Source organism: Oryctolagus cuniculus, chromosome 16 (genome assembly GCF_964237555.1).
Source record: "Oryctolagus cuniculus chromosome 16, mOryCun1.1, whole genome shotgun sequence".
NCBI lineage: Eukaryota > Metazoa > Chordata > Mammalia > Lagomorpha > Leporidae > Oryctolagus > Oryctolagus cuniculus.
In genome coordinates this window covers 66,094,586-66,121,287 of record NC_091447.1, presented here as the reverse complement: position 1 = coordinate 66,121,287, position 26,702 = coordinate 66,094,586, and the positions used below count along the sequence as shown (strand labels likewise).

The 26,702-nt window shown below is 63.3% G+C and overlaps 1 protein-coding gene across 3 annotated transcripts; it reads right to left on the bottom strand.

Annotated features, from left to right (window-relative positions):
* Positions 1-26,608, bottom strand: MAU2 (MAU2 sister chromatid cohesion factor). Of its 3 annotated transcripts, none has more exons than XM_051828223.2 (19): positions 26,302-26,608; positions 16,900-16,917; positions 16,638-16,703; positions 15,690-15,785; positions 14,558-14,652; positions 11,502-11,529; positions 11,073-11,228; positions 10,017-10,163; positions 9,846-9,936; positions 9,002-9,105; positions 7,908-7,985; positions 7,536-7,601; positions 6,231-6,317; positions 5,305-5,354; positions 5,137-5,214; positions 4,787-4,898; positions 3,309-3,399; positions 2,605-2,732; positions 1-2,351 (listed from the first exon to the last, which is right to left on the bottom strand). In XM_051828223.2, the coding sequence occupies exons 1-19, from the start codon at positions 26,575-26,577 to the stop codon at positions 2,277-2,279; spliced, it is 1,842 nt and encodes a 613-aa protein (XP_051684183.1). In that variant the 5' UTR covers positions 26,578-26,608; the 3' UTR covers positions 1-2,276. The 3 variants fall into 3 exon arrangements, 2 of the variants coding, with proteins under 2 accessions (XP_051684183.1, XP_051684184.1); XM_051828224.2 differs by having other exon boundaries at positions 6,234-6,317; XR_007912452.2 differs by having other exon boundaries at positions 2,077-2,351; positions 6,227-6,317.
* Positions 26,609-26,702: the final 94 nt, after the last annotated feature.

The following is a 26,702-nucleotide window of genomic DNA, read 5'->3' as shown; positions in this document are numbered from 1 at the left end:
TCTTGTTAAGTTACTTTACTTTGAATATATATATATATATTTATATTTATATATAGGAAAAGAAATCCACAAACGAGAAGCTATGTTCTATGGTTACGTCTTTGAAACAACATTCTGTATTTACAAATCTTTGTAAAAAATGTTTTCCTGATTAAAAAGCACCAGCTGAGAAGTCACAGGCTGCTATAACCAAGATGTTACAAACCCTTTGAGGGACAGCAGGCCCAACATACGTCCGAGAAGACCGGAACGAGACAGTGCAACCACGCATCCCCCCAGTTCCTCCACCCGGCCCTTGGACAGGGCCCTCGCCGAGCGCTGGTTACCTGCTCGGAGCTGGCAGCTGCCGGTCCGCGGGGGTGGCCCCGCTCCCCGCCACGCCCAGCCTCCCTCCCGGCTGCCGCCCCGTCCCGTCTCGTCCATCTCCTGCAGGGTCCGGAGTTCCTGTCCATTTTCTCCACCCTTGGCCGCAGGATGCTGCGTACGGTGCCCTCGGGGGCTTGCTGCTGGCCTTCCATTCCAGGATAGAATGGGAAGCTGGGGCACTTACTCTGGCCTGATGGGAAGGGACTCACGAGAGCTGTTCTGTCGTCAGATGCCACGGGGGGGGGGGGGGTTAAAGCAGACGCTCACTGGATCATCTCACACACGCGTGTGTGTGCACTCACACACGCACGCTTTGGCTTCCAAGGAGCCCGAGTGGACTATCAAATACGAGCACTGAATGTTTAATTGTAAACGTCAGGTCTCCCCAGCTGTACAGACACGGATCTCGGCGGTCACTGAGAGCCCTTTAACATCAGGACAGATGTTAAAGTGGTGAGGTCCTTACTCCAGCGTTCTACGTACAAAATGCCCTACGCAAAGAGACTTAAATAAATAGAGACAAACATGATACACAGCGTGACTGCTGCGAACCAGGGCCTGTGGCGCGGGGCAGGGCGGGGCGGGGCGGCACAGGCTCCACGGAGGCGGAGCCGGGCAGCGGCTGCAGCTGGTGAGGAAGACAGGACGGGCACAGCTCGCGGTGGGTGCCACTCTCTTATCGGCCTCGTGGAGAAATGGGTGTTGGCCAAGGGGACATGCCAGGGACCCAGAGGTGGTGGGTCTTCAGGACAAAACCCCGTCAGCCCACCCTGGCCACGGTCTAGGCAGGGAAGGGGCTGCCAATAGGCTTGCTTGTGGCTAAGGCACACTCAGGCCCCAGGGCCCGCGCCGCGACCTGAGCTGTCCTCGTGGGAGTTGGACGATGACACGGAGAGGCGGGCCTCAAAGCACGAGGGTGACAAGACCCAAAACGGCCACCCGCACCCACCGTGCCAGGCACGATGGCCACTGCCTCTCGGCATGCACTGCGAGTGTCCGACCTCTGCTGCCACCGCCCCGACGATCCAAGACAAGAGCGTAAAGCCAAGTGCTGTCCAGTTCAGGAAGAGGCTCCGGCGCCGTCCGAGACCTGGCAGGCTCCGCAGGAGGCGCAGGGCTGCCAGGAAGAAGGCGCCTCCGTGCCAGGTCCGAGGGGCCCTGCGCTCTGCACCCAGCGCTGGGGCTCAGATGTCGGCCGGCAGTCCCTTGGCCCTGCTTCCTGTCCCACAGGAGCGACACAACAGGCTGGCGCAAACCCAGGCGCGGGCCCGGCTCTAGCACTGCGAAAGTCCACCACACACGCACGCACACTCACACCGTGCACATGCACACGCCGCCGGGAGAAGCCAGTCCTGTCACGGCGCCCAGGTTCGGACGCCAAGTTCCCAGGTCCCCCAGCGGCCTTGACCAGAGGCCCTGCCGTCCAAGACACACGTGCTGGAGAGGAAGGCAAGGCGGGAAGAGCACTGTGTGCTCCGTCTCACACACAGGGTGGAAACCAGTGCTGCGCCTCTGGGTTCTGAAGTCGCCTGGAGCAGAGGAAACGCGTGGGCTCCCGTGATGGAGTGGGAAGGACTCCGCCCTGGCACACAGGGTTGGCATCCGGCCCAGATATGCCCCCGCATCGGAGTGGCTCAGGCGTGGCAGCAGGACTGGCAGCTGACGTCCGCTTAGAGGATGGCTCTGCAGTTGGCTCCGAGTACCACCTGCGAGCCGCAGCACGGGGCCCAGCGGCCGGATGGCAGCTCCGGCTCCACACGCTCCCTAGGACCGGCAGCTCCAGGGACATCAGGAAGAAGCCTGGGGGCGCCCAGCGAGCTCCGGGCAGCTCAAGTGCTGTCTGGGTGCAAGTCAGGGACACGCAGGGTCCTGCCGAGGCCCTGAGGAGCTGGGGCCCCCCTCCAGGGGCCTCACAGGAGGCTGGCCAGGCTGGTATTGGGTCCGTTCTGGGCCTGGAACTGCACGGGGGGCGGGCCGTCCGTCCACTGTGAGGGAGAGCACACGGGTGAGGAGTCTGGCCCTGGGAGAGCCCGACAGGCAGCCTCCCGCGTCTGCTGCTCAGCCAGGCCCCTCCACCCTCACACCCAAACCCCAGGCCCCCGAGAGGCACCCTGGCCACTGCTTGGCAGGGCTGCTGTGGTCGTCTCCCTCCCCGAGGGTGCCCGAGGCAGAGCGAGGGTCACGCAGGCCACGCCGGTGCCTTCCCGCCCTGCGCTGCGCCCTGCGCTGCGCCCGTACCGTGATGAGGTTGTGCTCCGGGAGGCTGCAGGCCTCGATGTGGTCCTGCAGCAGCTGCTGGGAGAAGTTCTGGTGCATCTGGGCGGCCTCGTGGGCGTCCATGGCGTTCCCGCAGGCCTTGTTCAGGTCTGGGAGGACACGTGCGTGAGGGGCCCCAGCCCAAGGGTCAGACTCCGGCCCCTGTGAGGGGTTTCTGTGTGCCTGGCCCCTGCCCACGTGGACCCCATCCCGGGGATGAAGGCCCACGGCAGCCCCTCAGCGGCAGACACAGGCTGGGTGGGTGGTGGTAACCTGAGGGGGGGGTCCCTTGTCGACCCCAGGGAACCCCTGGACAGCCTCAGGCACGGAAGTCAGTGGGCAGGGCACCCAGAGCCCACTGCTGCTGCAGCGCCCAGCTTCCTGGCTTCCGGAAACACCGACACTGGGCACACAGCGCCCTGGGTAGCTTGCCCAAGGGGCGCGGAGGCTGAGAGCCGGGGCCTACCGGACACCGAGTCCCAGCCTCCGGGGTCGTGAACAGCGAGCAGACGCTGCACTGAGCAGACAGCAGGCGGGGGCGCCCAGGGCCACTGCCCGCCAACGGGGTCTCCCTGCCCACGTGACAACCGGGCCACGGACAAGGCCGGCCGAGCCAGGCTTGGCCAGCGGCCAGGATCTCTGGGGGGCCAGGCCAAGGTCAGGGGGAGGGCCAGCGGGGGCCTCACCTCTCAGCAGGGCTGACGACCACAGCTGCACTGACATGTCCGGGATCTTGCTGGCCAGCTGCATGGCGGGCACCACCATGTTGTTACTCTCCTGTAACCGGGAGCAGCCAAGGGGGGACTGTGGGGCCAGCAGGACAGGATCCCCCCGCTGAACACAGGCCAGGCTGTGCCCTCCTGCCGCTGAACTGCCTGATGAACTCCTACTCCTCCCCCAGAGCCCACCTCAAACGGCCCCTGTGCAGTGTTTCTGGGCCACCTTGGGAAACACGCACCGCCCTCACCCCACGCTGCACGTGCCCAGTTACAGGCACTGGAGAGAGCAGGGAAGGGCGCAGATGGGAGTGGGGCTCGGGCCCACCACAGAGGACATGCGCCTCTTTCTCCTGTTTCCCAGACTTTTTTTTTTTTTTTTTTTTTTTTTTTTTGACAGGCAGAGTGGACAGTGAGAGAGACAGAGACAGAGATAAAGGTCTTCCTTTTGCCGTTGGTTCACCCTCCAATGGCCGCCGCACCGCGCTGATCCGATGGCAGGAGCCAGGTGCTTCTCCTGGTCTCCCATGGGGTGCAGGGCCCAAGCACTTGGGCCATCCTCCACTGCACTCCCTGGCCACAGCAGAGAGCTGGCCTGGAAGAGGGGCAACCGGGACAGAATCCAGCGCCCTGACCGGGACTAGAACCCGGTGTGCCGGCGCTGCAAGGCGGAGGATTAGCCTAGTGAGCCGTGGCGCCGGCCTCCCACACTTCTTAACACGTGTGTGTCTTATCTATATTACGAGAAAATTCTCTTTTAAGAAAACAAAGCGGGGACTGGCACTGTGGTACAGCAGTTAAGTTGCTGTTTGCAGCACCAGCCCCCCATACGGGTGCCAGTTCTAGTCCTGGCTGCTCCATCTCCAATCCAGTTCCCTGCTAACACACCTGGGAAAGCAGCGGAGGATGAGCCAAGGGTGTGGGTCCCTGCAACCATGGGTGACCCCGATGAGCTCTCTGCTTCGTGCTGGCCCAGCCCAGGGCGTTGCAGCCATCTGGGGAGTGAGCCAGCAGATGAAGGTATCTCTCTCTCTCTCTCTAACTCTGCCTTTTAAATGCACACACACATACATCTTAAAACAAAAACAAAGGCGAGGTCCTGCCAAATCCGCGGGAGAGAGCAGCTGGTGGTGCCTCTCTGCCTCGTGTTCCCGGGTGCTGACACACAGGATGGGGACCCCTTTCCTGGCCGACAGCACAGGGCAGCCCCTCTGAGCTCCGGGACTCCGCCTGCCCGGCACTGGGCGTCAGCTGGCCCTGTGGTGCAGGCTCCACGGTGCCGAGCTGTGAGGCCGGCCCAGGCCCTCGGAGTCGAGACAGCTGTCCTTGGTGAGCGTCAGGGAGACGCTGGGCTGCACGCGGCGTCCCCCAGGCCGCCACCCTGGCTACCTCCTAGCCCTTGGCCCAGCCCAGCAGACGGCAGGGAGGGTCCAGGCCCAGACACTGACCCTGTGGTTCCCCAGGACGTAGAAGATGTGGCCCAGGAGCACGAGCGAGCAGGCTGTGAGGCGGTTCAGGTCCTCGGCGTTGGACATCTTCAGGGTCTCTCGCAGGAATCGCCTGCACGAGGGAAGAGGGGTGCTGCTGCCCGGGGGATGGCGAGGGAACGGGGTGCTGCTGCCCGGGGGATGGCGAGGGAACGGGGTGCTGCTGCCCGGGGGATGGCGAGGGAACGGGGTGCTGCTGCCCGGGGGATGGCGAGGGAACGGGGTGCTGCTGCCTGGGGACAGCTTGCAGGAAGAGGCAGTGGGGCCCGGCTGGGGGCGGGGAGAGGCAGCTGCCTGTGCCCGGCACTCACTTGGCCTCGTTGTAGCGTCCCTGGAAGAAGGAGAAGAGCCCACGCACGTAGAAGGCGGCTGCTCGGAGGCAGTGGGAGCTGGCGGAGCAGAGCGGGGGAGGGGAGGGCATCAGAGCGTGGAGCGGGGGGTGAGGGGCAGGTTCAGGGAGGCTGGGCCGGGAGGCTCACCTCACGGGGAAGCTGTGGTCGGGATTGATCCTCTCCAGCAGACTGTACAGCTGTGGAGGAGACCTCAGTCAGCGCTGGGCACCGCCACGGCGAGGGCGCCCAGGTGCTGCTGGGCTGACGGGGCCGGCCGCGGGAGCCCGCGGGGCTCACCCGCAAGGACAGGTCTCAGGAACCGCAGCCCCAGCCCCGGGCTCCTTGACACCTGTGGGACATCCGCTGTCTGGGCTGACCTGCCTGTGCGTGTGGGGGAGGGCCCTCGTGCCCGGAGAGGGTGAGCCTCTGCAGGACGGTGGAGGGGGAGGAGGGAAGGGTGCAGGCTGCTCCACGGGGCGTGGACAGCAGTGCGACGTGGCTGATGATCCTGGGACCCACCCGGGCCCTCAGCGGGCACTGCCAGCTGCAGCAGTAGGGCTAGGTTGTCTGCCCCCTGCACTGCGGTACATCTGAGCCACCTGGACCCTGGGAGGTCAGCGTGGTGACGGGGTCTGAACCACAGCAGAGGCCAGGGAGGGCGGAGGCGGCCACATCCTGGCCACAGGGTTGGGATCGTGGGAGAAGGGGACTCTTCTCTGAGCCTTGGCGAGGAGCTCACGTGAGGGCAGCTGGCCTATGAGGGAGCCCTGGGTGCTCCCTGGGACTGGAGCCCACGGCTCACGCCACAGGTCAGCAGGCTGCGGCTGTGGGGTTCGGTCAGGCCTGGCCTGTCTCCCTCAGGGGTTAGGGTCATGTGGCTGGGAGCACGTTTCCCTCCCAGATCGGCCCCCAGCTGTTGCCACCCAACCAGCTCTGGGTCTGTGCCTTGTGTGCCCTCTGCCAAGGAGCAGGCCCCCTGGGGTTTGCTAGGATTTGCTGGTGCACAGGACAGCCCCCACCCCCCAGTAAGACAACCGAGAGAAAGGATACCAAACACGAAGCATGTCACCTACTACCTCTTGATGTCTATTTCCTTCCCGAATATACACACTCGCCAGGTTGGTCACGATGAAGGCCCACAGCTCCTGGTGGTTGGTGAGCTGCAATGGGACACGCGGTGTCAGGGGATGGCCGGGCACGGCCGCGTCCTACCAGGGCATGTTGGGGCCTCCCCACGCTCCACGGCGGCGACTGAACCCAGGCAAAGGCCGCCGCCCTCATCTCCTCCCCCCGCTGCTGGCTCACTAGCAAAGCACATCCACGTCACGGGATGGTCAGGCAACAGAAAGGGAGCCGCCCCGGCCCATTTTCTGCTCGTCTCTCGGGCCTGGGACACGGGAGGCCCTTCCCGCCACCCTAGCACACGACAGAGGCTCGTGCTGTCCTGGGGGGGCGGGCCCTCTGTACTAGGAAGCTGGAGCCCACAGGGGCAGGGCCCAGGCCACACGAGGACAGGGGATGTAGCGGTGTCACAGGCCAGAGGCTGCTGGACCGCAGCTCTGCCCACAGGGCTGCCTGTGAGCGGAGTGCATCTGTCCTGAGACACAGCGGGGTGGGCACGCTTGTCGTGGGAGCACAGGGAGCCCCTGAGGTTGGGGGTTACAGCCAGGCTGCCCCAGGTCCTGAGGGACCTCTTTGGGTACGGGGCCTCAGGCACCTCGATGCTGACCCGCAGGGGCAGTAGCAGCCACTTGTCAGGTGTGAGATGAGGTAGGAGGGCCACGGCGGGGAAGCTGGGGAGCGGCCACCGCGCCAGCTCTTCCTGCTGGGGGGGGGGGGAAGGGGGCGGCAGGCGGGCTCATGGAGCACGGCAGAGGGAGCCCCTGCCCGACAGTCAGAGGGTGCAGGTGGCACCACCCCGACAGTTCCACTTGGGGCCTCCCCAGGGGCCCTGGGGAGAAGGTGTCACAGCCGCCTTGTCCTGTGAGGACGCTGAGGCCAGGAGCCTGGGGTGTCCACAGTACAGAGCCTCTTCCTGACCCGGCAGGACCCGGCTTCCCCTCTGCCCCCAGAGCACCCGTGGCAAGGTGGCAGCCCCAAGCCTAGGGTGACCCCAGTCTTCAGCTGCAACGTGAACCTGTCCAGCCTGGGTGGGCTGCTGCAAGAGGTCTCACAGACACGACAGTGGCTGGCCAGGCCACGGTCCCAGCAGGCACTGGGTCTGCGTGGCCCCTGGCACCGTGCCTCTCCCGCTGCCTTCAGCTTCGCCCCCGGCTGGCCAGGAGTGCCCTCGCCCAGGGAATGGGGGGCTGACAGCTGGCGTTAGGCTGACCTAACTCAGCTGCTGTCCTGGTCAGGGCACATGACACCGTACTCACCCGAAGGGCTGTGGTGAACTGGGCTTCCGCGTTGTCCATGCAGTTGACCGAGACACAGTACAGGCCCTAGAAAAGGTGCTGTCAGCTGGGGTGGTCCCCAGGGGACGTCCACTGAGGGCTCAGACCACACACGGCTGCACCCAGACCAGCACAGGTGGTTCCACTGGGCCAGTGACCCCGATGCAGCAGCAGCAACCAGCAAGCTTGACTGTTCCTGCCCAAGTCAGCTCGGGACTTGACGAGCTGCTCGTGAGAACACAGCTCACCGAGAACATTCCAGATCCTGCCTGGGGTGGCTACTGGGTTCCACACAGGGAATGTTCCAGATCCTGCCCGGGGTGTGAGAGGGTCATCACGACCACACGCACTCACCAGCAGTGTGTGCAGCTGTGCCGCGTGGTTGGAGAAGAGCCGGGGTGACTGCTGGCACAGCTGGCAGACCTGGGAGATCTGGGAGAGACAGAACACCCCCAATGTCAGTGCCCGGCATCCGCACGGAGACCCTAAAGCTGGCGGGGTGTCCACTTCTTGCCTACTCCATGACAGGCCCCAGGTCTCGGTGCCCTGGGCAGCCCTGACCACCCGGTGGACAGTGGGCAGTGACGCTGGCTATTTCCCGCCTCCTCCACCCCATAGTTCAGGTCCTGACTTTAAAGCACCTTTGCCCTAGCCAAGGCCCCCTGACCTGGCCTCTTGGAAAGGAGGGCACGGGGGGCGAAAGGGGTGGGATTCACGGTCTGGGGCAGGGCAGGTGTGAGGATCTGTCCGGGTACCGCACACCCTCAGACACCAAGGACTATGGCCCCAGGCACGTGACTGCTTGGGCAAGGCTGCTGGTTTCTGCAGCAGTCTCCAGCCGCCCCCCACAGGAGACACATCCCAAAGACAGGAGGGGAACAGGCCGTGATGTCCCACCCATGCCCACACGGCGAACGCACAGGTTCTGGGCTGAGCAAACGGCCGGCCTGCAGCCACCCGCCCTGAGCGGCCGCCCTAACTCCTGCAGCGCCGTTCCCCTACCTCCCGCCCCGTGTGCCCCGCCTCCCCGCCTCCCACCCCGCGTGCCCCTGCCTCCCGCCCTGCGTGCCCTGCCTCCAGCCCTGTGTGCCCTGCCTCCCCCCCCCCGCGTCCCCGCCTCCCGCCCTGCGGCCCCACCTCCTGCAGCGCCGCGCCCCGCCCCGCGCCCCGCGGCCCCGCCCCACGCGCCGCGGCCCCACCTCCTGCAGCGCCGTGCCCCGCCCCGCACCCTGCCCCGCGGCCCCACCTCCTGCAGTGCCGTGCCCCGCGCCCCGCGGCCCCACCTCCTGCAGTGCCGTGCCCCGCCCCGCGCCCCGCCCCCACCTCCTGCAGCGCCGTGCCCCGCCCCGCGCCCCCACCTCCTGCAGCGCCGTGCCCCGCCTCCCGCCCCGCGGCCCCACCTCCTGCAGCGCCGTGCCCCGCCCCGCGGCCCCGCCCCGCGGCCCCACCTCCTGCAGCGCCGTGGCCTTGTGGCCCGTGACGAGCCTGCACATGATGATGTGCTCCAGCAGGATCACTTGGAAGGAGGACAGGATGGGGCTGCAGTCCAGCACTGGGGGCGAGAGTCGGGTGAGCGTGGGGGGTGGGGGACGAGGTGTCCTGAAGAGCCCCTCCCCGCCGCCGCCTCTGGACCACAGCCCTGCTGGTGCCGCCTCCTCCCCTCACCAACAGGGCTGAGCCCGAGGATGCGCTGAGCGCGAGAGCCCTCTGCAGCCTCTGTCATCCACCCTCCCCCTGCGCACGCAGCGCGCTCGGGAACACTGACGTCAGGCAGGAAGGGGAGCCCTGAGAGGGTCCCAGCTTCTCCCAGCCGGAGCCCCGCGGGCCCAGGAGCTTTGCCGGTCCCCAGTTCCGGGACCTCTCCCCCAGCGGTGCTCAGGAGAGCCAGCCAGCACAGCAGGCTAACGGAGACAGGGAGCCAGCCAGGGGAGTCCGAGGCCCCAGGTCCCACGGGACAGACAACACGGCTGAGCATCTGGACATAACCCGCGCCCTGGCCCGGGTCCCCGAGGACTGATTTCGGGCGCTGGCTTCACCCTGGGCCCACGTCGTCACATTGGTAATAATCAGCAAGAGCACCCACACCCGTGTCAGCAGAGCAGGGCGACCAACCCACGCTGCTGCTTCTGCAAACAAAGGCCCTGGGCGCTCCGGGTCCTCTGACCCCAAGCCTGGCCTGGCCTGCCCCGCCCACGTGCGGGTGGCTGGCAGCTGCCACCTGCAGGTCAGGAGACCCGCGGGGCAGGCCTGCTGCCGCTGCCCACTAGGGGGCGCCGTGGCCACGGGACTCACTCTTGAGCTTCTCCAGCTGCATGAGGGCCTTGTCCGTGTACTTCTGCGCCTTCTCAAGGTAGCCGGCCTGCATGGAGTGCATCACGGTCACCTGGCAACAGGACCAGACGGCCGGGTCAATGGGGGCTCCCGCGGCCGGCTGCCCTGGCCGCGGGCCCCGCTGGCGCTCACCAGGTAGACGAGCACACACATGTGCTCCTTGGGCAGCCAGTGGAAGAGGTCGGCGGGGTTGCTGGGCAGGATCTCGTCATCGTGCAGCGTGGAGATGGTCTGGATGCACTGCTGCAGCTGCTTCAGGCACGGCTTCACGCTCTTCACCTGCGGCGGGCGGCACACGCGCCTCAGCACCGGCCGGCTCTCCGTCGCCCCCACCGGCCCAGCCCTCACCCCTTACTCCCGCAAAGGCCCACCTTCTCCCATCCCCAGGAACCCCCGAGCTCTCAAGGCCCGAGGCAGCCAGGTGCGTTATCCATGCAGCGGCTGCTCGGCGACCACCCAGCGCTGGGCCCACCTGCGACCCTGAGACGGCAGGAGGCTGGGCAGCGGGCAGGTGGTCCTTGGGGGTAGCAAGCGCCCCCTGTGCCAAGGAGTCCTGCAGGTGCTGGGGCTCCCACCAACTGGGTCTTGTGGCCCCATGAGACAGCTCTGTGGTCCCCGGCACCCTGTGAAAGCTGGCAGCGGGGGTCTCATTCCCTGATCGCAAGCTCAGCCTCAAAGGCAAGAGAACCGCGGAGGCCGCTTCCGAGAGGTCCTCGCTGTGCCAGGTTCCACCTGCAGCCTCCCAGCAGGGCGCGGAGGCCCTGGGCTGAGGTGATGGAATGGCCACACAACCGTGTACCTGGCACAGAAACACAGCGGCTCTTCACCCACACCAGGGTCACAGAGTTCACACGCCAGTCCCTACTCGAACCCCACAGAGCTGTCAACAGCTGGGGAGGGGCGTGGACAGACACTGCTTGAGCACCTGCTGTGTGCCAGCCACCCGCCGGGGCCCTCATGGCTTATTCTCCCAGGTTTCCAGAACGCTCGGAGGCTCCTGCTCCAGGGCCACGCCCAGCTAAATGTGAGGTCAGCTGCTGGGACAGACCCCGTTCTGGGCGCACTGTCTGCCGGGGCCAGCGCAAGCCGCAACGACAGAGCTGACACGGTGGCCCGAGCCCCTGTGCTGTGGCACCTGCGCCTGCCGACTGCCCACGCGCCAGCAGTCCCGTGCGAAGGGCTACGCACCTGCCCAGCGTCCAGGTAGTGGGTGACCTGGAGCACCAGGAAGAAGACGCGCAGCGACTCCTTCTGGATGGGGTTGCCCTGCCAGTTCTCGACGATCTGCCCGCACAGGGTCAGCAGCGGGTGCACCTCCTGCAGCTTGCGCTCCATCAGAAGCAGCTGGCGGGGGGGGGGGGGCAGGCACGGGGCTGCAGGGCGTGCGGGAGCTCCGGGTGCACGAGGCTGCCCCCTCCCCGCCCCAGGGGCAAAGCCACTTCTTCCTAGCACAGATCCCACCTCTCACCCCAGTCAGGGCACAAGGGCCTCACCGTAGAGGCTGCTCACTTGCCTGCAGGGCCACGCCACGGAGAGCAGGCAGGGGTCTGGGCAGCCCACATGGGGAGTCAGGCCTCACTGCGAACACACCTGCCACCCTGCCCAGCCTCAACTTACCATCCCCTTGCTGAGCAGGAACAGTGCCCTGGGAGAGAGAAGGGAGTCAGGCTGTGCAGGTGCAGGCCCTCAGGGACTGGAGGGTGACACTGCAGGGTACCCACCGAGGGTCTCCCATTTGCACGGCTGCTGTACCGTGACCAGAAGGCACACAGGGCCCCCTAAAGGCTGCCTTCCTGGCCTGGGGACGAGATGGCATTCACACAGCAGGCAGTGGGCAGGGGCCGTCTCAGCCCCCTGCCCCCAGACACGCCCCTCACACCCTGTTGTGAGCCAAGCCCGAATCCCCACCAGGGTCCCCGCAGGGTGGAGGGGACACACCCAGGCAGGTCAGGCAGCCCGCACTCCTGCCACCACCACTGGAGACGCCCAGCGTCTCCTAAACTGTTCTGTTTTTTTTTTTCTTTAATTTTCATTGTAATTGAGGGGCAGAGACAGAGAGACAAAAGGAGAGACATCTCCCATGCACTGGTTCACCCTACAAATGCCCACAACAGCTGAGGTTACGCCAGGGTGAACCAGGAGCCCAGACTGCAATCCTGGTCTCCCACGGTGGCAGCAGGGACCAGCGCCGAACACAGCACCTGGGTGTCCCCAGCAGTGACTCACTCCTCTTCCCACACTCTCTAAACACGTAGGTACAGCTATCCCAGAACAAGAAAATAACAAGACGGACCATGGAAGGCAAGGTTAGAAACCAGCAAAGGAACGGAGACGGGAAGCGGGATGGCTCGGGTCTGCCTCACGCCCAGGGCGCCCGGCTTAGTCCAACACCAAACCCTGTGTTCCAGCCATCACCAGAGTCACCGGGAGCTCTGGTTAACCCCGCATCAAGCAGGGTGGAGACCAACGCGGGGAGGTCAGGAAGACACAGGTGCGAGGCTGGGCTCCCGTCTTCACTGTTCCCTGTCTGCACTCCATGGGGACGTCCTAGGGTCCACTCAGCTGTGGTCTGGGTGCTCAACTCCACAGTGGAGGACCACCCATCAGGGTCGCCACAGCGCACACAGTAGCTCGTAAGCCCTAAGCCACGTCAGGCTCTGAGCCGGGGGCCTGCAGACGCTGTCTCCTGGCAGAACCCTCCAGTTTCCTCAGCGCAGAGACGGCAACACCAGGCTGCCGGCCCATGTGGCCTAGGCAGCGCTCACGGGGAGGAGGCCGTGGGTGGGTGTCCTTGCGAGAGCTGTCTCAAGGCTCCCACGGAGCCTGGTGTCCTAACGGACTGCTGTGCCCCCACAGACCCAGTGACAGAGGACACACTGGGGACAGCGAAGGCCTGGAACAAAGGGCCACTGGACCAGATTGTACGACGGCCGCCATATCGGGGCAGGGTGGCCAAGCAGGCTCCAAACTCCCCCCCACCCCAACAGGTGTTCTAGGGACGGGACTGGCCTCGGGGAGCTGCAGGGACCTCCTCCCCAACGACATGCAAGGGCTTCGAAGGCAGCCTGGAACAGAGCTGGCCTCATTTGTCCTAACCTCCCCGGGGACAAGTTCTCACGGACAGGGGCTCAGGGCAGGAAGTCTCCAGAACTCCGACACACACACGCAGTTAAAGTACTGCTGTGGGGCCGGCGCTGTGGTACAGGGGGTGAAGCTGCTGCCTGCGGTGCCGGCATCCCATATGGGCTCAGGTTCGAGTCCCGGCTGCTCCACTTCTGATCCAGCTCTCTGCTGTGGCCTGGGAAAGCAGTGCAAGATGGCCCAGGTCCTTGGGCCCCTGCACCCACGTGGGAGACCCGGATGGAGCTCCTGGCTTTGGTCTGGCTCAGCCCTAGCTGTTGTGGCCATTGGGGATGAAGCAACGGATGGCAGGTCTTTCTGTCTCTCCCTCTCCCTTTGTGAGTCTGCCTCTCAGTAAATAAAAAATGAATCTTAAAAAAGGAAAAAACCAAAAACCAAACCAAACCGCACTGCTACCGAGGGGATGCCTCTACGTGGGGAAAGGAGGCGGAGAGGAATCCGTCACAGAAGCTGCGCAAGGAGCACTGGTGGCCTCTGCCCGCAGCCCAGCAGCCCCCTGTAGCCCTCTCTCACACGCCAGCTTACGCTGCCGCCCTCGTGTCCTGCCACCCCGAGCAGGGGACACTCGGGTCCCCTCTAGTTAGTACACACCCCACAGGCCGAGCAGGCCACTCTGCCACAAGGGACAGTGGCCAAGCAGCTCCAGGAGCACTTGAGATCTCAAGAGGCCCTGGGAACATGACGCGCCGAGCCTACCAAGACGCCAGCCGCCCCCCCCCCCACTTTGATCTGCAGGTCCCTTGCTGTGCACCCGGCGGCCACCGCGCTCTTCTGCAATGCCTCTCTCCTCGAATGGACTTACTTGAAAGGTAGAGAGAGAGAGAGAGAGAGACACTCCACCCACCAGTTCACTCCCCAAAGGCTCACAACAGCTGGGGAGGGCTGGGCCAGGCCGAAGATGGGAGCCCAGAACTCCATCTAATTCCCTCACGTGGGCGGCAGGGATCCGTCTAGTTGAGCCATCATCGCTGGCTCCCAGGGTGTGCATTAACAGGAAGCTGGAAGTTTTTTAGTTTGTTTGTTTGTTTTTTGACAGGCAGAGTTAGACAGTGAGAGAGAGAGAGAGAGAGACAGAGAGAAAGGTCTTCCTTCCATTGGTTCACCCCCCAAATGGCTGCTACGGCCAGCGTGCTGCGCTGATCTGAAGCCAGGAGCCAGGTGCTTCTCCTGGTCTCCCATGGGGTGCAGGGCCCAAGCACTTGGGCCATCCTCCACTGCCTTCCCGGGCCACAGCAGAGAGCTGGCCTGGAAGAGGGGCAACCGGGACAGAATCCGGCGCCCCGACTGGGACTAGAACCCGAGGTGCCGGTGCTGCAGGCGGAGGATTAGCCAAGTGAGCGGCGGCGCGGCCAGGAGCTGGAGTTGGAAATGGAGCCAGGACTTGAAGCCAGCAGGCACTCTCATAAGGAGTGCGGGCACTCTAGTCGGTGTCTTAGCTGTTGTGCCAAACGCGCACCTGAAGCACCTTTCTGTTAGGGTCCTGGGTTAGGACGGCCAAGCTCCTACGGGAGCGGGGAGGGGCGGGTGCCTACCGTGTGTACTCGGATCCCACCACCCGGGCATACTCGGCGCCCACGCCCAGCAGGTCGCAGGCTGACACCAGGTCCTTTTCGAGCGTGTGCAGTTGCTGAAAAGGAGAGAGCAATGACCTTCGCTGCCAAGCCCATCTGATTCACGGTGCCCGCCTGACTGCTGAGTCAGCACGTTCTACGGAACCACCCTGCCTCGGCGTCAGCTCCAACGTCCACCATGCCACCCACTCCAAGGGGCGCAGGGCCAGTGAGTGCTCACAGGCACAGACCCGGGGTCTGAGTGCTTCCTGGGAGGCCTTGGCGGGGGCTCAGCCACTCGGGGCACCCCAGGGTGCTCTAGGGTGAGGGAGATCGCCTTCAGGCTAAGTGTCTAGAGGAGTTTCAAAGCCCAAAGCCTTAACGGGCTGGAAGGGACATCTGTCCCAGGCCGAGCCCAGCAGGGACACCGGCAGGGCCTTGTTTGAGAGCGCAGGCTCCGGGGCACACACACAGGACACCCGACTCTGTGACCCAGGGCAGGCGACTCACGGTCTGGCCAGCTTCCCTGCCTGTCGACGGGCACCGCGTGGCGGGGAAGACTGATGGAGACAGCACGTGCGGTAGGGTCTCCGTGACAAGGGCACCAGGAGCTGGGCAAGCTCTTCTCACTGGGGGGCGCCCTCAGCACCCTCCCCGGGGATGAAGGGCTGCTGGGCGGGCACCCAGGCCGGCTCGGGACAGGAGGCTGGCCAAGAAAGGGGTGCTGGGGCTGCCCCTTATGGGCAGAGCCTAGACACAAGAGGGCTCTACACAGTAGAGTCAGGACAGCACCTGCATCTGGGGCGCTAAGAGGAAGCAGAGCGGGAACTGGGCGAGGCCCAGGGTGAGGCTGTGTCCCGGCAGCCCCCAAGAGTGGGGCTCTGGGAGCCAGGCCTAATGCGGGCGTTTGCCGCCGGATGGGCAGCCCCCGGGTCTCAGCACAGTTCTTAGGAAACACGCGGGCCTCCGGCAGAAAACACTCCCGATTCCAGTGCGCGCAGGCCGAGGGAGCCGCCGGGGGGAGAACTCGATGACGTGCAAGGAGCAGGCCCTGGGGAGAGGGACACCCCCACTCCGATCACCCGCGTCACAGGGCCCCGCCTGTGGTACTCACGGCAAGCTGGAAGAGCAGGCGGCAGTGCCAGTACGGGGTCTGCTGGGAGATCTGGATCGCCTTCCGCAGCAGTGGCTTTGCTGCGTCGACAGAATTCTGAAAGAGTCAAGTTTGGGAGGAAAAAAAAGCAACAAGATGAGGGGGCAATCGAGCTGGGCGCCTCCCGCGGCAGCTGCGGGGCCAGAGGGCTCCTCCCGCTCCCGCTCCCGCTCCCCAAGGCCTTTTCTGGGGCTGCCAAGCTACTTCATTAACAGAAAAAAAAAAAAAAAGAAAGAAAGAAAAAAGAAAAAAGGAAAGAAGAAGATATGCACTGGACTCACGGGCTGGGGAGCTTCTGCACCACTCTTAAAATAACTTCCCATCTGACTAAGCTGAAAGTAGCCCTAGTCCAAACCCCGGACACAGAAGGACGGCAGTGCCCAGCCCGCAGTCTGCACCCGGCCCGTGGTCCAAGCGCGCAGGCCCTGTGGCGCAGCCGCCTGGCAAGTCAGCACTGGAAGGGGGGGTGCAAACTCACACGTAAAGTATGGAACAGCTTACAAAGGCAGGCTCCGTGGGCCTGTCAGACTAGGGAGCGAGGCACCGCGTCGGCACTGGGACGCACAGGCTCGTGGGCCTGTCAGACTAGGGAGCGAGGCACCGCGTCGGCACTGCGATGCACAGGCTCGTCTCCTGGGAGCACCCCTAAACGCCAGCTCACACAGCGCGTGCGTGCTCTCGACACCTCGCCTTCTGCCGAGACGAGTTAGAGTGCTGGGGAGATGCAGACGCGAGGACACTGTACACAGGAACTCACGCATCCAGATTCGGGCGCCTGCCAGGGGTAGGCAATCCCCCTACCCCCACCCCAAGGGCTGCCTGCACCTTGAAGGGTCAGAGGCCAGGCAGGACCCCAGCCCCTGCGAGCCCCGTCTGCCGCCGCGCCTCGCGACAGGGAGCCCCTCTTACCTCCTGACAGTACAGCTCCGACAACAGACTCGCGGCTTCAAACTTCACATCTTCAAACTGTGGGATCTGGAGACACCCAGTTAAGGGCCACTTCAAAGAGCCAGGGCCCGGTCAGGTGGGTGCAAAGGGAGCGCGGAGTGGACAGAACTTCTGGTGAGAAGCTGCTGGCCGGGGGGCACTGAGAGCAGCCGGGCCTAGCAGATGAGGACGCCCCGTTTTCAACGCATTCCTTAAAGGGACAGCACCAACAAGAAAAGGATACTTGCTGCGATATCAGCCACTGAGGAGAGAAAGAAAACAGAATTAATTCCCAGGAAACACCTGGCACCGGGCTGCTGGCTCACTGTGGGAGTAGGGCTGTGGCACTACCAAAGGCCGCCAGGTAAGGGGTGGGAGCAGGAACGGTGCGCACAGAGCACGCGGCTATGCCTGGCGACGGGGCCTGCACGGCCCCCCCACACGCCCACCGCAGTGAGCAGGGCTGCTTAGCCAAGCGCGACAGGAGAGTCGCTGAGACCCAGAGAGCGGTCTCAGGCGTCAGTCCCTCCTGAAGACGCAGTTTAAAGGCGCCTGGAAGCCAGCTAGGTCAGCCTCCCGGAGCGGAGGGCGCGTCCCAGGAGGGGCCAGTGTGGGCGGCCGCCGAGCGGGGGCAACCGGAGGATGCTGAGCACACGTGCCAAGAACCAGCAGACAGCAACAGCCTTGGTGCGCGGGCACCAGGCCCCGGCGGGCTCCTGCGCTCGTCCCTTAGACCACTCCTACACTAGGGGCCTGCACACCTGCCTGTCTGCCAACGTCCACGGGAAAGTGACGCCAGCCTGGAGCCTCGCAGCCCGGTGGAGCAGCACAGGGCAGGAGGTGGCACCCGGAGCCGAGAGCAGAGCGAGCCAGAGGGGGCTCCCCAGGGACAGGGAGGGGCAGAGGAGAGCCCAGGGAAGGGGGACGGTGTGCCAGGGCGTGGACTGGGAGGCCTGGCGGCTTGGATGCTGCCTGTGGGGCAGTGATGGCATGGCTGGGGCAGAAGGCCCGACACCTCCCCTGGAGCGGACCCGCTCAGAGGTGGAAACGGAGTTTCACATCGGAGTTTCAGAACCACCCAGGAGGCAGCAAAGGGAACGCAGAGGGAGGGAGCAGAGAGCCAGGCCCGTGGGGAAAGACAGTGCTGCACTTCAGACCAACTGCCTGCAAGACTCAGCTGGGCCAGGAGGGGGCGCTGTGGCGACAGGCGGAGTCAGCGGCGGGGCCAGCCTGAGTGCCCGCCCACAGCCTGGTTCTATCATCCCGTGTCCAGGAGAGATCTCTCCACAGCACGGAGCCCTCGGGGGAGAGTCCTGGGTGAACGAGAGGCAGTGGGCTGTGTAATCCTTGCACCCACAGATGATTCCAAGTCAGGCCTGGCCGTGTATCAGTCTGGTACCCCAGTGACCCTGTTTCTGTGCGTCACTGCACCCCAGAAGAGGTGACCTCCCTCCCCACACACACCCCATTTGGCAGGAGAAACTTTTTTTTTAAAAAAGTTATTTTTGAGGTCGGTGTTGTGATTTAGCAGGTAAAGGTGCCTCCGGTGACGCCGGCATCCCACATGGGCACTGGTTCGAGTCCCAGCAGCTCCAGTTCCAGTCCAGCTCCCTGCTTTGGCCTGGGAAAGCAGAGGAAATGGCCCGAGTGCTTGGACCCCTGCACCCACGTGGGAGACCTGAAGGAGGCTGCTGGCTTCTGCCTGGCCCGGCCCCAGCCACTGCGGCATGAACCAGCAAATGGAAGAGCTCTCGCTCTCTTTCAAATAAACGTTTTAGCTCTGGAATCCCACAGGGGCGCCGGTTCTAGTCACGGCTGCCCCACTTCCCATCCAGCTCTCTGCTGTGGCCTGGGAAAGCAGTGCAAGATGGCCCAAGTGCTTGGGCCCCTGCACCCGTGTGGGAGACCAGGAAGAAGCTCCTGGCTTCGAATCGGCGCAGCTCCAGCCGTTGTGGTCAATTGGGGGGTAAACTATCGAATGGAAGACCTCTCTTTCTCTCTCTGTGTGTAACTCTGACTTTCATATAAATACATAAATCTTTAAAAAATAATTTATCTTGGCCGGCGCCACGGCTCAGTAGGCTAATCCTCCGCCTGCAGCGCCGGCACCCCAGGTTCTAGTCCCGGTTGGGGCGCCGAATTCTGTCCCGGTTGCCCCTCTTCCAGGCCAGCTCTCTGCTGTGGCCAGGGAGTGCAGTGGAGGATGGCCCAGGTGCTTGGGCCCTGCACCCAATGGGAGACCAGGAAAAGCACCTGGCTCCTGGCTCCTGCCATCGGATCAGTGCGGTGCGCCGGCCGCAGCGCGCCGGCCGCGGCAGCCATTGGAGGGTGAACCAACGGCAAAAGGAAGACCTTTCTCTCTGTCTCTCTCTCTCACTGTCCACTCTGCCTGTCAAAAAATAAAAAAAAAAAAAAAAAAAAAGAAAGCCATTAGTTGATTGTCGCCACGGAGCCTGATCACAGAGGACAAAGACAGCTACAGCATCATTAGGCAACTAACCCTATGGGACCGCCGCACACGTGACCCGGCACCGACCAAAACGTCATGACACGGCACAGGATAAACACAGGATATCAGAGAAGGCCCCAGCACGTGCCACCAATGCTGTGTCCCCAGTGCCTGCAGCAAGGCCAACACACAGCAGGTGCTCCGGAAACACCTGTCACATGAGCTACGGCTTCATCAAAATACTCAGGTAATCAACTGAGGGCTTTCGTTCAGCCGGCATCACTGGGAAACGCAGGCTTGCTTGCTTGCTTGCTTGCTTGCTTGCTTTCTTTCTTTATTTATTTTTTTAATTTTTTGCCAGGCAGAGTGGACAGTGAGAGAGAGAGAGAGAGAGAAAGGTCTTCCTTTGCCGTTGGTTCACCCTCCAATGGCCGCCGCGGCCGGTGCATCATGCTGATCCGAAGCCAGGAGCCAGGTGCTTCTCCTGGTCTCCCATGGGGTGCAGGGCCCAAGTACTTGGGCCATCCTCCACTGCACTCCTGGGCCACAGCAGAGAGCTGGCCTGGAAGAGGGGCAACCGGGACAGAATCCGGCGCCCCGACTGGGACTAGAACCCGGTGTGCCGGCGCCGCAAGGCGGAGGATTAGCCTATTGAGCCACGGCGCCGGCCCTCTTTTTTTTTTTTTTTTTTTTTTTTTTAAGATTTATTTTTTATTTGAAAGGCAGAGTTTTACACACACACACACAGTAAGATGATCTTCCATCTGCTGGTTCACTCCCCAAATGGCCACAATGGCTGGAGCTGGGCAGATCTCAAGCCAGGAGATTCTTCTGGGTCTTCCACGTAGGTGCAGGGGCCCAAGCGATTGGGCCATCTTGCACTGCTTTTCCAGGCCACAGCAGGGAGCTGGATCAGAACTGGAGCAGCTGAGACTCGAACTGGTGCCTACATGGGATGCTGGCCCACAGGCGCCAGCCCCAGGGAAGCCTTTTGTATGTGCACACGGTCACATGACTGGGGCCTACGCCTCTCAGACACAAAGCGCTCCTTCTGAGAGATAGAGAGAGAGCACTCTCACTCTCATCTGCAGGTTCACTGCTCAGATGTCAGTGATGGCCAGGGCTGGGTGAGGCCAAGGCTGGGAGCCCGGAACTCAACCCAGGTCTCCTATGTGGGTGCCAGGGACCCAGCGACCTGAGTTATCACTGCTCCCCGCCAGGGAGCTAGCATGAGGAGCCAGGAATTGAATCCAAGCACTCCAATGTAGGGCCTGCGTGTCATAACTGCTCAGCTAAACGCCTGCCCCAGAAACTAAGGTTTCATGAGCCATCAAAATGTACATAGGAATAGCTGCTGGGATGGGCGCTCAGCACCCAGGCCTGCGCTGCCTTACTCCCTCCGGCCGCCTGACGTGGACAGCGTGTCCTCCAGCAGGCACCTGAGGGTGGGCACCACTCAGTCGGGGGTGGGTTTGCTGAGGGCCAGCGCAGCGCCTCGGGTAGAGAAGGTGCCGTCGACGGTACAGAGATTCCCAGGCAGAACTGGGGGTGAGCGGCAGGGGTGAGCTGGCAGAACTGACGCTTCCTAGACAGAATGCCCCCGACCCCGCCGCCAAGTCAGAGGTTACAGAGGCGAGTGGAGAGGAGAGGAGGAAGCCCAGGCCATTGCACTATGGAGACCCACTGCAGCTCCTGCTCACGCTCCTGCCGCCGGCTGACAGGGCAGGGGTCAGCAGCCACGGTGGTGACCCTGGAGCTAAGCTGCTCCAGCTGTGCCTGACCGGGCGGCTCAGACCTGACCCTGCTGGGCCTTAAGGAGGGAGGAGTCGTCGTCTACTCATGTGCTAAGGAAAGCAAACCATGGGCTCGCGGGCTAATCCTGCCCGCAGAATTAATGAGTATCTGACTGGTACAGTGTAAGGGGATGCTTTCAGATGCGCAAAGCCATCATTAAAAAGCAGGCCTGGGGCTGGGGCTGGGGGAGCGCCTGGTTTAGTGTCACACCCGGCTCTGTTCCTGACTCCAGCTTCCTGCTAATGGCAGACGGCAGGGGGCGGCAGTGACGGCTCAAGTCCAGTCCTTGCCACCCTCGTAGGAGACCCGGCTGCCAGCTTCAGCCCCTAGCCCAGGGAACCAGCAGATGGAAGAGCACAGCTCCCCTCCTCCCTGTTCATCTGTGTCTCTGCCTCTCAAAGACGACTACTGCCAAAGAACAGCTGTGTGGGCCGTGGGCAGCAGCCGGCAATGCACTCTAGAGATGTGGGCCTCAAACAGGGAAACCAGAGAACGGTGACGCGCTTCTCCAGGGTAAAGGGGCTACGTGATCAGAAGTACAAGAGCTCTCGGAAACTGACAGGCATTCACGCTCTTGACTCCTCAGCACACGCGCCAATGACTGAAACAGATTTGCTTTGAAAGACAGGTGTGAAACAAGACAAAAGTCACAGGGCTGAAAGACAAGAGGAGACGAGAAATCCACCCAGAACAGGCGGGCGGGTGGGCAGCAAGAGGACCGATGACGGCAGGAACGCAAAAGATGAGATTTCAAAAAGGCCGTGAGAAAATGAAGTATGAATGGAATCTAAATGAAAAGTCAATTCTGGTGCTAACGATCTTGGAACCCAGGCAGTTTTCCCATAATGCACACTGTTCACAAACTTTCTGAAGATCCACTGTATGCAGAGACTGCCAATTTTTTTTAAAATTTTATTTATTTAAGAGGTAGACTTACAGACAGCGAGAGGGAAAGACTCCCCAAATGGCTACAACAGCCAGAGCTGGGCTGATCTGAAGCCAGGAGCCAGCAGCTGCTTCTGGGTCTCCCACGCGGGTGCAGGGGCCCAAGGACCTGGGCCAGTTTCCACTGCTTTCCCAGGCCATAGTAGAGAGCTGGATCAGAAGAGGAGCAGCCGGGACTTGAACCGGTGTCCATATGGGACGCTGGAGCTGCAGGCGGAGGATTAACCTACTGCACCACAGTGCCAGCCCCCACAAATGTTATTTGCATTAAAATGGAGGTGCATTTTAATGCTATTTCCCATGCGCTTTCCGCAGCCCCTTGTGCGGACCAAGAACCAGTCTGAAGAATCTGCAAGAACGGCTGCGAATTCTCTGCAAGAGACTGCCGGCACAGGCGCCGCCTTCACACCGTGAGGCGTTTATTCAGGGAGCCCCACAGCGGCCCGGATGCGGACGGCGCACCCATGTCGCTGCAGGAACCACTCCAAGAGGGCAGGCTTTCGGGCGAGTGTCCAGGGCCCCTGCGCAGGCAGGTACCACCGGGAGACCGACGGCTGCGGCCACAGATCCGTGCTGAGGGGAGCAGGTGACCGGCCTCGCAGTGAGGAAGCCGCTTCCCACATCAGAGACCTTGGGATCGATTCCCCGATCCCGCCCCCGACTCCGGCAGCAGCGAGGGCTCGAGTGACCGGGTTCCTGTGGGAGACCCAGGTTATGTTCCGAGCTCCTGGTTCCGGCTCCAGCCGTGGCCCAATCCCCGATGGGCAAGCGTGTGGGGGCGTGAACAGGCAGAGGAGAGCTCTCTGTTCTGCCGTGGAAAAGGAGACACACGCCCTCTCCCGGTGTGTCCCATGACGGGACATTTAACAGATGAGCCTTCCAAAGGTGGCAAACCTGATGACCTCTTCTAAAGCTACCAAGCGCCGCTGAGACAGAACCTGGCTTATGCAGACAGAAAACAGTGTCTTACATAAGAATGTGACTACTGGGCGCCGCGGCTCAATGGGCTAATCCTCCGCCTGCGGCGCCGGCATCCCATATGGGCACCGGGTTCTAGTCCCGGTTGGGGCACCAGATTCTGTCCCGGTTGCTCCTCTTCCAGTCCAGCTCTCTGCTGTGGCCCGGGAAGGCAGTGGAGGATGGCCCAAGTGCTTGGGCCCTGCACTCGCGTGGGAGACCAGGATAAGCACCTGGCTCCTGGCTTTGGATCAGCGCGGTACGCCAGCTGTAGCAGCCACTTGGGGGTGAACCAATGGAAGGAAGACCTTTCTCTCTGTCTCTCTGTCTAACTCTGCCTGTCAAAAAAAAAAAAAAGAAGAAGAAGAAGAAGAATGTGACTACTAAGGTGAGGGTCTCTCAGAGGGAAAACAAAAGATGACAAAACAAGAGGGCAGCTGAGCATGCAGTGGGACCCCAGGGGCTACCTGGACCCAGACAGCACTGAGCCCCACACGGGCCCTGTTTCCTGCTGTGCACGTGTACCTGTGATACAGCTGAACCCACCCACAGGGCACAGGAGAGGCATTAGGAAAACACAACAGTCACTGACAACAAAAGGAGGGCGCTGTACACTCCTGCTGTGGCCACCTGAGCTGACTCAGCCCACGTGCCGAGATGAAGTGGGACTCGCATCGTCATGCCACGTGTGGCCACTGCCGAGGGCTGGCACGGGAGCTCCGCGAGACCGTGACCTGACAGCCGACCTGACCCCGAGGTAGCTGCGTGATGACCGGCAGGCCTGACAGAGGGGGGCGTCACGTCGCTGCAAAGGAGCAGGCTGGCAGATTTCAGTATCCTACTCGGAAGGGCGTGCGGTTTCACACCTACGAATGTTCCCGTTTGCCATATCCAGAGAGCCTGCTTTTTTGTTTGTTTTTTTTTTTTTTTTACTCTGGGTTCCCCCCTGCAAGGAGACGGGAAGCTCTTCAGGACTAGAACTCGGCGCTGGAGGCGTCACTGAGCGACTCCGGGGAGGAGACCAAACGCCTGCAGCCATGTTCTAAGGAAAATGAGCACCGACAGTGCAGATGCTTAAAGAAGCACGCCGGCGCCGCGACACTACAGGAGCCCCCGAGTGACCACCGTGGCCGCCGGAGGGAACCAGGCCAGGGCGGCTGAGCGTCTGGTAAGTCCCCAGCAGGGGCCAACTGGCAGAGAAAAGGCCCCGCGAGCCCTGGGGGGCCTGCAGCTCCCGGCGGACCCCCCAAGAGTAAGCGCTCCACTAACCAGCGTGAGGGCACTTCACAAAGACGGGGGCTGAAAGGATGGGGCCACGAGCCAAGGGGCTAGGTTGAGCGCTTCCAGGCACGACTGCCCCCCTGGACAGGGCCAAGTGGGCCAAGTGTGTCACACGACGACCACTTGCCACCGCTGCCAACAGGTGCACAGCCCCAGGGGGCACGGGGAGTAAGGTGCTCCTAGCCTCCCGGGCCCCTGCTCCACTGGCTGCCAGCTGCGCCCCGGAGACCCCCCCAGGAGCTTCGGGCCAGGAGCTGGCGGCCTGCGGAGTTCCCGGGCCTCCCGACCCCACCTGCTCGGGCCTGCACCCAAGTCACTCCTGCTGACACACTTCCTCACGGCCCACGCCCCAGCGCGCCCCCGCGGCCCGTGGTTCCCACGGTCTCACAGGAACCTCACTTTTCACCACACAGCGTCCCGTCTCCCTCACTGCAACGCAGGCTCCCCTGGGCAGGGACTGCTTCAGTCATGGCTCTGCCCAGACCTAGACCCGGGCGTGGCTCCCGGTGTGGCCGGAACAAACGTCAGGATGAATGAAAGAAAAACTTCAGCCAGCGTGGAGTCGGGTAGGTTGTCTCGGATGCAAAGCCTGCGTCTGAGCCCAGCTTTGTAAATAACCTGCTGTGCTGCCTCGGACGAACCCCGTCACCCTGCGGCGAGGGTGTGGATCAAGTCCCCTTCCACAGGGGCGGCGGGCAGCGCCGGCATCCCACGTGGTTCCAGTCCCGGCTGCCCCTCTTCCAGGCCAGCTCTCTGCTGTGGCCCGGGAGTGCAGTGGAGGATGGCCCAAGTGCTTGGGCCCTGCACCCCATGGGAGACCCAGAAGCAGCTCCGGACTCCAGATCGGCACAGCTCCGGCTACTGCGGCCAATTGGGGAATGAACCAGCAGATGGAAGCCCTCTCTCTCTCTGCCTTTTTTTTTTGACAGATAGAGTTAGACAGTGAGAGAGAGAGAGAAAGGTCTTCCTTCCGTTGGTTCACCCCACAATGGCTGCTATGGCCAGCGCGCTGCGCTGATCCAAAGCCAGGAGCCAGGTACTTATCCTGGTCTCTCATGGGGTGCAGGGCCCAAGCACTTGGGCCATCCTCCACTGCCTTCCCGGGCCACAGCAGAGAGCTGGCCTGGAAGAGGAGCAACTGGGACTAGAACCCGGCGCCCATATGGGATGCCGGTGCTGCAGGCGGAGGATTAACCAAGTGAGCCACAGCGCTGGCCCCTACTCTGTCTTTCAAATAAATAAATTTATTAAAAATAAAGACCTGACGGTGGGTTCCAATTTACCCTAGAGCACTACAGCTGACCTCACTCCAGTCTCTCCTCGGATCAGGACAGAGCTGCGGGAAGGCGGCTGTTTGACCTAGGAATGAGGCCACTGCTTGGGGTGCGTGCGGCCCACACCGGGCGCCTGGGTGCGAGCCCTGGCCAACTTCCAGCTCACGCAGCCTGGGAGAGGCAGCCGGCTTGGGCCCCTGCACCCACGTGGGAGCCCCAGGGGGAGCTCCTGGCTTCAGCCTGGCCCGGCCGCAGCTGCCGTGGACATGTGGGGAGCGAAACCCTGAGAGGGAGGCTCTTTCTGCCTGTTTGCCTTTCAAATAAATCAAACACTGGGGAGGGGGAATAGCAAAATAAAAAACGCAAAGCTTCCCCCCCCAGGGGCGGCCTGACAGCTCCTTTCCCACGCTGCCCACCTGTCAAGCGAGCGAGTCGGCGGTGCCCAGAACGGAGGCCGGAGACCCCTTCGCGCTGGGCCACCCGGCCTGGCACCCAGAGCCCCCTCCCGCTTCGCACCCCCGAGGGCCGGCGGGGACCGCACTTCCGGGGCCCCTCGGACTCCGCACTGCCCCCGGGGGGCCCGGTCTGCCGCCTCGACCCCCGCCTACCCCGAGGCCCGCCCACAGGCAGGGGTGCTCCGGGCCTTTCGGATGTGCCCCCGGAGGCCGCTCCGCGGGGGTCCCCATCGCCACCACGGGGACACCGGACGCCCCGGGGACCCTCGGGCCTCCTCAGTACGAGCAAACCCGAGGAACGGGCGCTCCCGGAGCCCTGTCTGTCACCAGGAGCGGGAACCGGGGCGGGGGCGCAAGTCCCCTCCAAGTCCGGCGGCTTCGGGGTCCCCGAGAGGCGGCCCGCCCGCCCGCCCGCCGAGGTCGCGGCCCCCCAAGCCCGGGTCCCGCCCAGGAGCTCGCGCCGCCGCCCTCGCGGCCCGGCCCGCGCTCACCGCCTTCTCCAGGTGGCTGCGCGCCTGCTCGCTGTTCTTGGTGTGGTGGTAGAGCACCGAGCCGAGCTGCAGGTGTGTGCGGGCCTCGATGCGCTGCGGCGGCTTGAAGGGGAACACGGCCTGCAGGCAGTGCACGCACAGGCGGATCTTAGGCGGGCTGGACGTGCGGAAGTGCTCGGCGAAGCCCAAAAGTGCCAGGTACCACGACTCGGCCGCTTCGGCCTGGGCTGCCTGCGCCGCCGCCGCCTGCGCCGCCGCCGCCGCCTGCGCCGCCATTTTGGCCTCCACAACAACAAGCCGCCGCCACAGGGAGGCGGAAGCAGGCGCGCGGGGCGGGGCCGGAGGGCGCTTCACGGCTCTCGCGAGAGCTTTCCGCGCAAAGCACCCTAGGACATGTAGTT

Bases quoted from the DNA above. Each gene is read 5' to 3' on its own strand.
- MAU2 (XM_051828223.2), bottom strand. From the start codon at position 26,577: ATGGCGGCGCAGGCGGCGGCGGCGGCGCAGGCGGCGGCGGCGCAGGCA. The intron at 2,733-3,308 runs GTGAGGCCCCCG...GTGTCCTCCCAG, and splicing joins GTCGTCAGCCCTGCTGAGAG to ACCTGAACAAGGCCTGCGGG. The intron at 2,352-2,604 runs GTACGGGCGCAG...TCTCCCTCACAG, and splicing joins CGGAGCACAACCTCATCACG to TGGACGGACGGCCCGCCCCC.